Source organism: Hypomesus nipponensis, chromosome 17 (genome assembly GCF_054491055.1).
Source record: "Hypomesus nipponensis isolate SF chromosome 17, ASM5449105v1, whole genome shotgun sequence".
NCBI classification, from domain to species: Eukaryota; Metazoa; Chordata; class Actinopteri; order Osmeriformes; family Osmeridae; genus Hypomesus; species Hypomesus nipponensis.
The window spans coordinates 20,056,251-20,070,039 of NC_140377.1; the positions used below are offsets into that span (position 1 = coordinate 20,056,251).

The 13,789-nt window shown below is 49.5% G+C and overlaps 1 protein-coding gene and 1 long non-coding RNA gene across 2 annotated transcripts; one reads left to right on the forward strand and one right to left on the reverse strand.

The window, feature by feature from the left end:
* On the reverse strand, nt 1-5,440 carry LOC146253932 (uncharacterized). The gene is made up of 3 exons (XR_014731805.1): nt 5,351-5,440; nt 4,994-5,186; nt 1-84 (listed from the first exon to the last, which is right to left on the reverse strand). It is a non-coding gene; the product is annotated as an uncharacterized LOC146253932 (long non-coding RNA).
* A 7,257-nt stretch (nt 5,441-12,697) lies between these two features.
* On the forward strand, nt 12,698-13,787 carry gadd45gip1 (growth arrest and DNA-damage-inducible, gamma interacting protein 1). The gene is made up of 2 exons (XM_084678100.1): nt 12,698-13,124; nt 13,316-13,787. The coding sequence occupies exons 1-2, from the start codon at nt 12,724-12,726 to the stop codon at nt 13,608-13,610; spliced, it is 696 nt and encodes a 231-aa protein (XP_084534226.1). The 5' UTR covers nt 12,698-12,723; the 3' UTR covers nt 13,611-13,787.
* The last annotated feature ends 2 nt before the right edge of the window (nt 13,788-13,789 follow it).

The following is a 13,789-nucleotide window of genomic DNA, read 5'->3' on the forward strand; positions in this document are numbered from 1 at the left end:
TCTCTTTCCCTCCTCCTCTCCTCCTCACTTCCTCGCTTTCTCTCCTCCAGAACGCCTGCAGATCGGTTCGGACTGGATGGAGGTCTGTTGTTGATGAGCATAATAAAAACAAGAGAAAGCCATTTTCCTCTGTGGTGTAAACAGTTAGTCATTCACCATGAGGACATCATTATTCTGAAGGGAATTTAGTCAGGCCGATTATGGAAAATAACAAAGAGATGACTTAGACTAAAATTAGGTTTATGCTTTGTTGCACTTTTCTGCATATTACTGCAAAAGAGCACCATTATGTGTTTGTAAATCCTCACTCCTGTGTGGGTGCCTTCGTATCTGTCTGTCTGCGCTACAATAGAGTTTCATTCTGCTGATAGAGACACCAGTACTTATGGAGAGGTTCATTCGTAGTCAATGACAGACTGTGAAGGAGAGTACTATTCAAAGGACATGTATTCCCACATGACTCTGCTTAAGTGCTTCATTCATCTGTGCGAGTTACATACGAGCACATGCGTGTGAGCAGATGACAGTTACAGGGAAGAGAGCTAGCGAAGGAGAGAGTGAGGAAGGAAGAAGGCCGAGGAAAAGAGAGGTGAAGGAAAAAGAGTCTTGAGGACAATGGAAAGAGAGAGAACAGGCAAAGAGACTGAGAGATGTAAATATACATGTGGAGACATACAGATGGACAGAGAGAGAGAGAGAAAGAGAGAGAGTAGGTAAATGGGGGACCCGAGGTGTAGGATGAGATGTAATTATAGAGCCAGTTATACCGTGATAGTTATTACAGAGGCTGCGCTTGGCATGGATCCCCCAGTTTAAGGGAATTAAAAAGCGTTAGACGAGACCCTATTGTGTGACCTCCCCCCGCCTCTCTTTCCCTTTCTCTCACACTCACACAAACACACACACAGACACAGACACACACAGACACACACACACACACACTCACACACACACACACACACAGGGCTGTCTTTAATCTCGGCAGGACACAGCGGGGCCTACAAGCACAGGGAACGGGCGCAGTGCCTAGATGACCTGAGGTAATATGGAAATGGGAGGAGAAATCCCTTATTTTCTCCCTCCCTCCCTCCCTCCCTCCCTCCCTCCCTCCCTCCCTCCCTCCCTCCCTCCCTCCCTCCCTCCCTCCCTCCCTCCCTCCCTCCCTCCCTCCCTCCCTCCCTCCCTCCCTCCCTCCCTCCCTCCCTCCCTCCCTCCCTCCCTCCCTCCCTCCGCTCACAACACCACCCCTCAGCTGCCCATGCACCAAGGTGGCAGAGCGTAAAGTGCCCATGCAGCCTCTCAGCCCATACACACCCTTATCTCCACCCATCATTATGTTTACTGGTCCGGAAGGTTCTGCTCATTTCTCTCCACACCGTCGTTCCTCTACAGACTGCGAGGCCTGATACTGTCGTGTTAAATGAGCTCTACAGATCCACTTCAGTGCATTAACGCACACAGGGTCAAGAGCTTGCTGAACGTAGAAGAGGGAACCATTCCAAATTTGAATGGAATTCTGGCTGAACATTTCCTCTACACTCTCCCTTTTTGTTATGCTTGTCAGCTGACTATATCTGCTCTGTTACAGTAGGTAACGTGTAGCCCCTAGCGTGTGCAGGATCTGTCTGCTACTGTGGACATGCGCAGTTACATCGTTGTTGTGATATCAAAGTGTTGTATGTTGTAAGACAGTCTGCCTCCATGTTCTCACTAGGCTGGCCCTCTATCCCTGCCTCTCTCCCTCGCTGCCTCCCTTCCCGCCCCCCCTCCTTGCCTCCCTCCCTGCCTCTGCTTGCCTCCCTTCCTGCCTCCTTCCCTGGCCTACTCGGTACTGATCACTAATCACAGGCCTTTTTCCACTCAAGACTAAATGTATGCCTTGGGACAGGATACACTCAAATACCAAGTTTACCCTCTTACTCTGTTTCCCTCACACACTCCCCTCGTAATTTGTCTGTCCACTGGTTTCACTTATTACGTTTCAAAAGGTTTCTGGGCAACTTGGTATAAGAAAGAAAAAAAAAAGTTACCATGGCATTTTTTTGGCACAACACTCTACCCGTCTTGTCCAGGCCGAGGGGGTTACCATGGCATCGGATTGCACCTCATAAAGCACACCATTGTTGGAATCTGTGTGTGTGTGTTGTGTGTGTGTGTGTGTGTGTTTGTGTGTGTTTGTGTGTGTGTGTTGTGTGTGTGTTTGTATGTATGTGTGTGTTTGTGTGTTTCTGTGTGTTTGTGTGTGTGTGTTGTGTGTGTGTGTTGTGTGTGTGTGTGTGTGTGTGCGTGTGTGCGTGTCACATCAAGTTGCCAGCCTCCTTTGAGCACCAACACTCACAAGAAACCCCAAACGATCATGCGGGCAGAAATGCAACTATACTCGACCTTCTTCGTCTCTTATTTCCCGCCTGTCTCTCAGTTGGAGGGCTAAAACGGTAATGTTTCCATTTACTATATTCCAGTCTTATGACAACCACACTTTTAAGCACACACACACACACACACAGACACATTATTCCATTGAGTCCATCATTCTGTCATCATATCTATACAGTATTAAAAGCTCATGTAATTATATTCAGATCACCATTAATTATGTGTCACAGAAAGGACTGCAGGGGCAATCCTACAAGAGAAAACATAGTCGTGGAGGCCTCAATGAAATCTATGATTTCCAAAAACATTAAAATACCTAAAAAGGGATGCTTTAAGCACACCCGCAATGATTCAAAAATAAACTTGCAATCAAAAATAACCGAAGGGGGAAAAATATTGTGATTTATTTTCCTGCCTTTTCAACTTAGATCCATTAATGTGCGGAGACATATGATACAGGTTTGTTTGTGATTGTTTCTGTTCCAGATAGCCCCCAAACACTAAGTTACTATGTGTGAAAACCTGGAAACAATTTGTGGTTGGTTCACTTCACGAAAAATCACACACACACACACACACACACACACACACACACACACACACACACACACACACACACACACACACACACACACACACAGGAGTGGAAGGAAGGAAAATGTCTATTTTCAGTTTGTAAAGGTTTGTTTGAGGTTGAAAACTCATGGACGACCATAACCTTCGACAGGTGCCTGTTCCCCGACCCCATCTTGCAACAAGCCAGATAAGGCTGGGTCTTGTGCCACAGATAAACACACAACAGTCTGAGGGAGGAACCGCTCTGGTGCTCCCTACTGGTGTCTTTGGGAAATTACATTTGACAGCCCAATCCAAGTCAAATGATATATAATATAATATTTAATGATTGTAAATATTTTACGTTGTGGTGTTCAAATTTACAGATCAATCATCAAACGCGATATGTTCAGGCAGTGCCTCTGTTTTGAACATGGCTTGTCACAAATTGTTCAATCGCAGAGAAATGTTGGGTGCTGTGCATAACTAGGCGTCCCCTAGTCTATTGATGCTCTGCTGTTGTGTAGCATGTTCCCCTTAAGATGACTGCAACCCATGAGCCAATCCTCCTGTTTCGAACTTGAATGAGTCATCTGTGTTACTTACAAGCCCTGGGTGTGAGAGAGCGGAGGGATTTGGGTTGGGGGTTGATCGGTACCTCCTTCGACACAGAGGCAGCACCCCTTCACGATGGAGGAGAAATGAGGGGAGGGTTTGGTCCCACAAAGGGTTAAACCTGAGGTTCATCTGGCTCAATGCGTACTGCTGGCTTTTTTGATACATGTGGAAAACAGCTCCGGACTGATTTTAGCACAAGACACGTGCCAGGATTACCATCTGCTTTGAGTTTTACCCCCTCCTCCTTCCTCTGACTCCCCCCCCTCTCTCTCTCCCTCGCTCTCTCTCTCTCTCTCTCTTTCTCTCTCTCTCTACTACCCTCATATACCCCCAATCTGGCTTTATCCAACTCTGTCTCCAGTTCTCCTCTCTTCCAATCACCGGACGAGACTTGCCCCCCCCTCCCCCCTCCCCCCAACTGGCTGTGTACCTGGCTGAGATGTGGAGAGAAAGCAGAGAGAAAGCTGTAAAATAATCGGAATTCTCATCAGGTACCCCAATTTCTGCAAGCAGGCTATCATGCACAAATACGCAAGCACACACTTGCATAAACACACACCGACACACGGACAAACACACACACACACACACATACAGAGAACACACCGACAAATGTTCTAGGTATTCTGGCGGAATATGACATTTATTTTCTGTACGCCTCTACAGACACCCTGAGAAGAGAGGGACAGAGGGAGTTTGCGTGAGTGACCCAGCCTGTGTCGGGCTGCCAGTCATGCACGCCTTATCTGGATTGTCCTTGAATGAGCTCTTGGTCTAGCGCATGGCTTCTTTCCCTTCACTGGTGGAGTCTTTCCTATAAATCAGCTGTAAAAGCAGACCTAAACTGCATGAGGCCTTCAGGCGCCAAACACTGGAAACTGCTGGGACCATTGATTTATGTTCCGTACTGTTCTCTAGACTTCCTCCCACTGATTTGAAATGTGCTTTGAGCACATAAGACCAATTAAATGCAAGTCGACTCACATCATAGTCTATATTCAAATCCAATGTTTTCTGACCAAAATGAAACGCTACGAGAGAAAAAAAATACATGTTGATATTTCTTGGGAAATTGTCCGTTTGGTACAGGCCCAGTTAGGAAAACAGCGACTTTAAAATGAAAGCACATTTGAGCACATTTTCCCCAACGGAGGACAGGGCCAAGCCTCACTGAGAGCTTGGCGCCTGCTCATTACTTGAACCTGCGTTTGCGCGTTGCTGGCACGGGGATGCCGCTAATGAGGCCGTAAAGACAGAGGTGAGTTTTAAAGAAGAAGGTAAACAGGCCAGGCGACAAATGGCTACATGGAAAGGAGTTTCCGAGGACGGGATGTACCGTAACTCGGCGTTTCCTCTGTTCAAAAACGATGTTGGTGAGTAAGTGCCAATTCTTTAAGCGTTGTGAGGTCTGTTTTTGTGTTGGTATGATGGAGACTTAACCTACCTCGCAGGTGCTCTTTTCAAAGACAAACCCAACACAGCACTTCTTGGCTAGTCTTGAATGTTGCGCTCTCAGCAGACTTGTTTGGGGACTTCATTTAGTTACTCTTTGTACAGCATTTTCCTTTCAATTGCACTCACTGTTGTAAAAGGACTGTTCGGGTTTTCATGAAGATGAAGTAGTCTATGCTATAAACCTGTTACGGGCAGAAAAGGGAGATCATTCATGTTCACCAACTTCTCCACAGAAAAGATAACCGCAACTAAACTGCTCCCTCAAATGGCACACAATGAAAAGCTTATTCAGCAATAGCATCTTAAACCAGACCACAAATAGGCTAGCCATAGCTCCCCGTTTTACCACAATTTGGTGTGTTTATAACACGGTTCTAACTGTCCTTAAAGATGTTATGAACGTGCCACACCACGGGGAAAGCCTTCAAAAATCCAACTATCGAAGAAAGTATGCCCAGTTCCCATGGCAACCATGTGTGCCCTTTCAGTCTACCCAAGGGGAAGGTGGTCTGAGCCCAGACCGGTTCACATTATCTGGACGTGCCTGTGAATATATTTCTCTCTCTAAAGGGGGAAGGCTGTGTGTGTGTTAGTGTGTGTGTGTGTGCGTGTGTGTGAGATTCTTTGTGTGCCACGTCAGGTTGCCCATGCAGGGCAAGTCCTGCCCTCTCTTTCATCTCAGGCTTCTTCTCCTCAATCAGCTGGCCAGAGTCCTGCCCACGCTCCCAGCAGATGGCTGTGGAGAGGGGCCTGATAGCGTTGTGCGTGTGCGCGCGTATCGCTCCGGACGCAGCTGTGAGAGGTGAACCCCGGCCCAGATACTGCTGAGTCGGGCTTCACGTGGCAGGGCACAGCCGCGGCTAATAACGAACAGAGAAGAAAATAAATGAACGCGCACGACTCGGGTGTTTTTCGGCGATCGGGAGATACGGAAAGGAGCGGTCTCTGCCAAGCTCGCCGTCAAATCCTCCTATCTCTCCCCCGTGACACCCTCGGAGGCGGTCGACGATTTCATCGGAGGGTAATCCGTGAGATTATATGCGTGCGTGGTGGACAATGAGCATATTGTTTTGATCTTGTTGCTGTAATCCAGCTCAGCCCCGTATGCAGTAGAGGATGGCCCTGTGAATGTGGCCAGATCTCATGTGGGCTCAAGGCCCAGTCGCTGTCCCCTTCCCTTCCATACTATGGATCCCTCTGTCTGAAAACAGCTTCTAATATCTTCGATTTCTCTCTGCGATACATGGTTAACATAAGACAACCGTCTATCTCTGCGTGTCCCCGACAGCTGTATGTAAGAGATGCTGTGACTTCGTTGTTTATTTGTATTTGTGCCTAATTGAATGTTCCTCAAGTCCTTTATTCCAGCCTTCATGAACAGTTGGCACGGTGTGCACTGATTAGAAAAATATCATCTCTCTCATGAATGCATTGACAGTAATGAATTTCCTCGGAGCTGACACCCCATGAACACACACAGCACCAGTAGTTATGTGAAGTCCAACAGAGAGAGAGAGAGAGCGAGAGAGAGAGACAGAGAGAGAGAGAGCAAAGACAGAGAGAGAGAGAGAGAGAGAGAGAGAGAGAGAGCAAAGACACAGAGAGAGAGAGAGAGAGAGAGAGACAGAGAGACAGAGAGAGAGAGCAAAGACAGAGAGAGAGAGAGAGAGCAAAGACAGAGAGAGAGAGAGAGAGACAGAGGGAGAGAGAGAGAGAGAGAGCAAAGAGAGAGATAAAAAACAAGAAAAGGATGAGGCCATCTGTTTTGCTGAAGAATCAGAGACAGGCCAGAGACTGGGGGGAAAAAAAGAGAAAAAACGTTGCTGCAGCCAAGAAGCCTCATAAAGAGAGTGCAGACTGAGGCCAGCCTGACAGGCAGTGAGTGGATCATGATGGGGTGTCATGCTAGCCAGACTCATCTGCCTGGGAGGACTAACATCACCACAACTGGAACCACGCCGCCGCATTTCTGGTGCCGGTTCGGTGCTGGTTCGGTGCTGCCGTTCGGGGGTGACGCCAATGAAAACACCAGGCGCACTGCCGTGACACCGGGTGACAAGGGCACCTTGGCGTTGCAGATGTTGGCGCTGATGACAGATGGCGCCGGTCTGGGCAGGGGAGCACCGGGACGCGAACTGCGCCAGCCTGGTGCCAACTGCAACTCCCTCCTCTACCCCCGCTCTCCCATCTGAACCCCATTCCCCCACTCCCACACTTGTAGTCGCATGTGTGTGTGTGTGTGTGTGTGTGTAGGGGGAATGTGTTTGTGTGAAGGATGGGCAGGGGGGGAGGGGGGTTGGCTTGTGCTGTTTATGTGCTGTGCGTGTTTGTGGGGTTGGTGCGCGTGTGTGTGTGTGTGTGAAAGAGAGAGCCGTTGCGTGACTCGGCGTCCTCGGATCGCCACGGATACCGAAAGGGTTTTGCCACGCTTCTGCGAAACGATTCCGGATCCGTGCGTTCTGTGGGACGTGTCGGATCAGGTAACACAATAAGGACAAGCTCATGGAACAAGTCTGTAAGTGTTTCCATTTTCACTCTCCAAGGGACCGTCAATGTAGAAAAAGCAGGACACATGAGGTCAAATCTATATTCCATGTAAAACTCTTTGATCGTTCGGCTTACGGTTTCTCCAGAAGTAGTTGGTCTTTTTTTTTTTTACTGCAGTGAGAAACTGCTGCAAGTTGCCAGGAAGGTCTTTGTGAGACTGAAGTACAAAGGTGTTTTTCCTACCACCATTTTAAAGGGATATGGAGCAAAATATTCTTACTACCCCAAGATGCTTCACTGTCAGTAATTCATCGGGTCCGTATAACGGATGTTTGACTGTTTAACTTCATGGGAGCTAGCGGAATTCTACCACAGCATATGCCCATTTCTTTTAATCAAGGAATTCTAGCTCAGCAAAAGAAGAAAGGTCTGCGATTTGGCGTGCAGCAGCTTGGACCAGCCAAACACATGATCAACAACAGAGGATACAAGGTGTTCGGCCGTTGAAACCCTGCGGTGTGGAAGTGTGACGATGAGGTCACTCCTAAGAGCTGTCACTCACACAGTAGACTCCAGCCACCGCGTAACCGGAGAAACATGACCCACACAGACCACAGGAAAACTTTGGGAGGAGGGGTGAGAAGGGGGTGTGGAGGTTGTCTGGGAACCGATAGGGCCAGTAATTACCCCTATTCATCTTCCCAGGACCCGAACACCCTGTTATGAAGACACGCCCCAGCGTTTGATAAATCTCCCCTCAAATTAGCAGCCACCAGTGAGTAGACAGCCTCCATCACTGCCATTCATCATCTCGTTACGACCCGGGGCCCCAGGACTAGGGGCTGGCCCCGGGACTCCCTGCCATGCCATGGAGCTTCCTCCAGAACCAAACAAGCAGCTTTGTTACTAAGCTGGATTAGTCCAACCCCAGTCCCATTTCAGCAGTGTTCCTTCACAAATTGTTTTTCGCATTGTGTTCTGGACAGTCCACACAACAAATCCTCTACACTGACTCCCACCACATCTTTGACGAGAGAGGAGTATGTGTGCTAGCTATGCATTTATCACCGGTTGCCGGTAAACAGTGAGCATCTATCTTGTTGTCTTGGCTAGGCCAACCACTTCAGGGATGGTGGAGTGGCACGAGCAAAGGGAATTGGTGCCAAGTCTGAAGTGCACCATATAGATGCTTATGCGGGGCATGTGTGTTCCTCTGCAGGTGTTTACATGGTAAGCTGGGTTCGTTGATGTAAGTTAATTTGGTTAAAACATTTCTGCTATTATGTGGCAACACACAGGATGCACTGGCGATGCCCGGGGAGTCCCTAACTCCCATTTAACAGCTCTCTTTGCTGCAAAGTGAGCAGAAATAATAGCTCCCTCTGGGCTACACACACACACGTACACACACACACACACGTACACACACACACACACACGTACAAACACACACACACACACACGTACACACACACACACAGGTACACCCACACACGTACACACACACACACGTACACACACACACAAACGTACACACACACACATACACACACACACACACACACAGACACACACACATACACACACACACACATACACACACACACACACACAGACACACACACATACACACACACACACAGACACACACACACACACACACACGTACACACACACACACAGACACAGACATACCCCTCCCGGGTCCAGGTGGATAAATCTTTTCAAAAGCCACAACCATCCCTGCCTTTTTTTCCGTAACACTCAGAAGAGCGGGGCACAAAGCCTGCGTCTACCGTTGCGCTCCAAACACATCACTAACCCGATCTCCATGTGGCACATCCATTACTGTAAAATACTCTGCTGCTCCCTGCTGAACACTCACGTCGACCCCCCACCCCCGGCCCCCCCACCCTCGCCCCCTCCCGTTATAAGACCGCTTACGCAGGCAGTTCTCTATTGGGCTATGTCCAAGTTTAACATTAGCCTGCATGCGATCGTGCGATCGTGCAATCGTGCGTGCGTGTGTTTGTGTAAGTGGATGGCGAGGCCTTTGCGTGGGTGTGTGTATGTGTGCGGAGGGCACGGAGGGGATCGCGGAGATGCATGCGAAAAGGCTGGGAAGGTCCCGGTCACAAGTTTCTGCTCCGGTGACAGACTCCGGACTGTTCTTCTTCTCTCTACCGTGCCAACGTTGACTGATCTCTTCTGATCAGATCATGCTCGTACTACATACTGTACCTATCACATCAAATCAGCTTTCTGTTCGCCTGTGAGGCCCACTGGGTCGTTGCTAACTGTCACACTGCCATATATGTTTACAGTTAATGCCTTTTTATTTGGCATTGGTCCAAAGTGTTCTTTCCTATTGACAAAAGATGCTGACAATCTGCTTCTTTTTTCGCCAGATTTTGAGGAAGCACTTTCCATTGTTCAAGACAAGTGATTTGACCCACATATGATCACGTCTTGTTTGTGTTTCTGACTGCAGTGCAGGCTCAATGACGAGGCTGCACTGGTGAATCCATGGACCGTGATAACAGGATTAACAAGTGCGGAGCTAGGGTCACAGTGCAACTGAGTACAATGAATATCTCTCCAATTTGAACATGAATTTTACATGTGTTTGTGGTGCGCTGACGTGTTCATATTTAATCTCTATGAAGGCCATATGGATGGCGTCTATGGGGGTAAATGTCTTGGATTGGGCCAATGACGGAATCTCATCCAAATGCAGTCATCACCGTCCTCCATTGGATGCCATGTTTGGTGCCAAGACCAGTCGTCATCCAGACTTTCACATTGTCTGCAGGAGTGACATGTCGCTTCTCTCTCATCCCACAAACCCTGACCTCCACCCTACCTCCCCCTGATCTCCATCTCGCTTCCACATAACCCCTCCCTGGCGTCCATCCTAATGCCACCCTCCATCACCCTGACCTCCTCTCTACCTCCCTCCCTCCACCCAATCTACCTCCACCCTTCCTCCCCTTGTTCTCCACCCAACCTCTTCCTGACCTCCACCCTACCAATCCCCGCCCTGCCCACCTCCATCCTACCACACCTGACCTCCACCCTACCAATCCCCGCCCTGCCCACCTCCATCCTACCACACCTGACCTCCACCCTACCAATCCCCGCCCTGCCCACCTCCATCCTACCACACCTGACCTCCACCCTACCAATCCCCGCCCTGCCCACCTCCATCCTACCACACCTGACCTCCACCCTACCAATCCCCGCCCTGCCCACCTCCATCCTACCACACCTGACCTCCACCCTACCAATCCCCGCCCTGCCCACCTCCATCCTACCACACCTGACCTCCACCCTACCAATCCCCGCCCTGCCCACCTCCATCCTACCACACCTGACCTCCACCCTACCAATCCCCGCCCTGCCCACCTCCATCCTACCACACCTGACCTCCACCCTACCAATCCCCGCCCTGCCCACCTCCATCCTACCACACCTGACCTCCACCCTACCAATCCCCGCCCTGCCCACCTCCATCCTACCACACCTGACCTCCACCCTACCAATCCCCGCCCTGCCCACCTCCATCCTACCACACCTGACCTCCACCCTACCAATCCCCGCCCTGCCCACCTCCATCCTACCACACCTGACCTCCACCCTACCAATCCCCGCCCTGCCCACCTCCATCCTACCACACCTGACCTCCACCCTACCAATCCCCGCCCTGCCCACCTCCATCCTACCACACCTGACCTCCACCCTACCAATCCCCGCCCTGCCCACCTCCATCCTACCACACCTGACCTCCACCCTACCAATCCCCGCCCTGCCCACCTCCATCCTACCACACCTGACCTCCACCCTACCAATCCCCGCCCTGCCCACCTCCATCCTACCACACCTGACCTCCACCCTACCAATCCCCGCCCTGCCCACCTCCATCCTACCACACCTGACCTCCACCCTACCAATCCCCGCCCTGCCCACCTCCATCCTACCACACCTGACCTCCACCCTACCAATCCCCGCCCTGCCCACCTCCATCCTACCACACCTGACCTCCACCCTACCAATCCCCGCCCTGCCCACCTCCATCCTACCACACCTGACCTCCACCCTACCAATCCCCGCCCTGCCCACCTCCATCCTACCACACCTGACCTCCACCCCACCTCCCCGAAAAGGGGATAGTGACCTCTGTCATTAGCAGTCTTCATCGGTACACCCGCTTTACATGTCCGACGGAATTCTGTTCCAATTGTTACCATCTCACACCCTCCTCTTGCTCAGAAATAGAATATTTCCAGCTTGCCATTGCCATGGCTTATCTCCTAACTCCTAACAAGCTTATTTGCCAGTGACTGACGTTGATTTGATCCCTAAAGCCTTACGCTTGGCACCGAATCGTTCCTAAGCCAAATTAAGCCTCTGTCATGCCAGCCCCCCACTGCCCCCCCCCCCACTGCCCCCCCCCCCGGCCCCAACCCCCTCCATCCTCTCCTCCCCCCTGCCCTGGGAGCCCTACATCTTTAATGACGATGGAGGGCTCTGCCCGCTCACCGCGCACAAAAGCAGTGACATCTGTCCCTGTAAATGCTGCACTCAAGAGCAACCCCATTTGTTCTAACTCTCCTTCTTGAAAAGAAATCAAAAATAAAAGAGTGGTTGGTGGGAGGGGGGCTGTTTGAAAGGGGAAGGGGAGGAGAGGGCGAAGTTAAAACAAAGGACCTTTCTTTCAAAGTGTGTTTTCTGATGAATTCCCTATATCGTATTCCAAAGTGTTCAAAGAAGGCGTTGGAGTCCCTGCTTCTCACCATGGGCTCGTTCGGGAACGAAGCCCACCTGCCCTTAAAGGAGGTGGTTTCAAGTCACCTGATCTTGAAAGACCATTTTCCCAATCCAGGGCTTTTTGTTTAAAAGAAAATATCAAAGGCAGAGTATTTTGAAACTTTGTTAGATTCACAGTCGAAAGTGGCCTGACTGCTAGAGATACCGTAATGATATTTCTTTATTAGACCACTTAACAAGCATAATCCATAACGCAACTCGTTTAGCTAAGTTAATTAAAACTATAACTGAAAGAGTAGGCTACTTCTTAAACAACGCACAGGTGTTTTCCAGATCTGATAATGCTGATCGAAATCTGTGTGTAGGAATGTGAAAGACGAGAATTATAATACATTTTGTTTTTGGACAGGCACCGTTGCAGCCGCCTATCATACGTCACGAAGGTCCTGCAGTTTGCAAGCAAAAATGGCGACCTCCTTGCTAGGCAGGAGGACGGCAATTTTCTGTTGGTCATTTAGGGGTATTTTACCCTCAAAATCTGTTTTATATGACAGTTTTCCGTGTGGGATCTTACACCAGATTGCAAATTATAATCCTAAACCATTGAAACTAAATCTAAAAGATCCCTACATCCCAGACAAAGAAGGACAGAAAACGCCAGAATGGCAGAAGACGTTGAAGTATGACCGTAAATTGTACGGTAGGTACGGTTCTGCGTCGGGGATCGACCCGGAGAAGCTGTGGCCTTCTCCTGCCAAACTAGAAGAGCTCATTGCAGAGGAAAGGGAGTGGAATCCTTCGCTCGAAGTGATGCTGGAGAACATTGGGGCCAGAGAGAAGGAACTCGCAGCAAAACGCCTCGCAAAGTAAGTTAATGATCAAGTCTAGGAAATTGTGCTAACGTTAGCTAGCCGGAACAGACATTATCTGTCAGAGGTGCGTCATTGTCAGTGCATTACTATCCGTGTTGTATGTGGCACAGTTTTCTATAATGTAGTTTCGGCTTCCAGCAGATTATAATATAGTGTCAACACAATCTGTCCATCCTGTATTCCAGAGAGAAACTGATAGCAGCTAACATGGCTAAGATGCCCAAGATGGTAGCAGACTGGCGAAAGGAGAAACGGGAGACCAAGATGAAGGCTCGGGAGGACAAGGAGAAGCGTGCGCGTCTACTAGCCGAGGCCCGGGAGCGTTTTGGCTTCGCCATAGACCCCCGCAGCACACGGTTCCAGGAGATGGTGGACGAGATCGAGAAGGAGGAGAGGAAGAAGAAGAAACTCATGAAGAGGAAATTGAAGATCGAGCAAAGTCTCACACCCGTCGCAGAGGCACCTGCTGCCTCAACGTAACCCTGGGAAATGCCAAGAGTTACACTGTAGATAATGAGAATTTTTGATTTTGTTTACCGTCTCTCATGCTAGACATGACTGGTTATGCTTGCGTGTCTGTTCCACATGTTTATATTTGTTTCTGGTAGCAAGAGTGGCCTGTCATTAATTTAAATAAATCACAATGCAAAAAAAATACT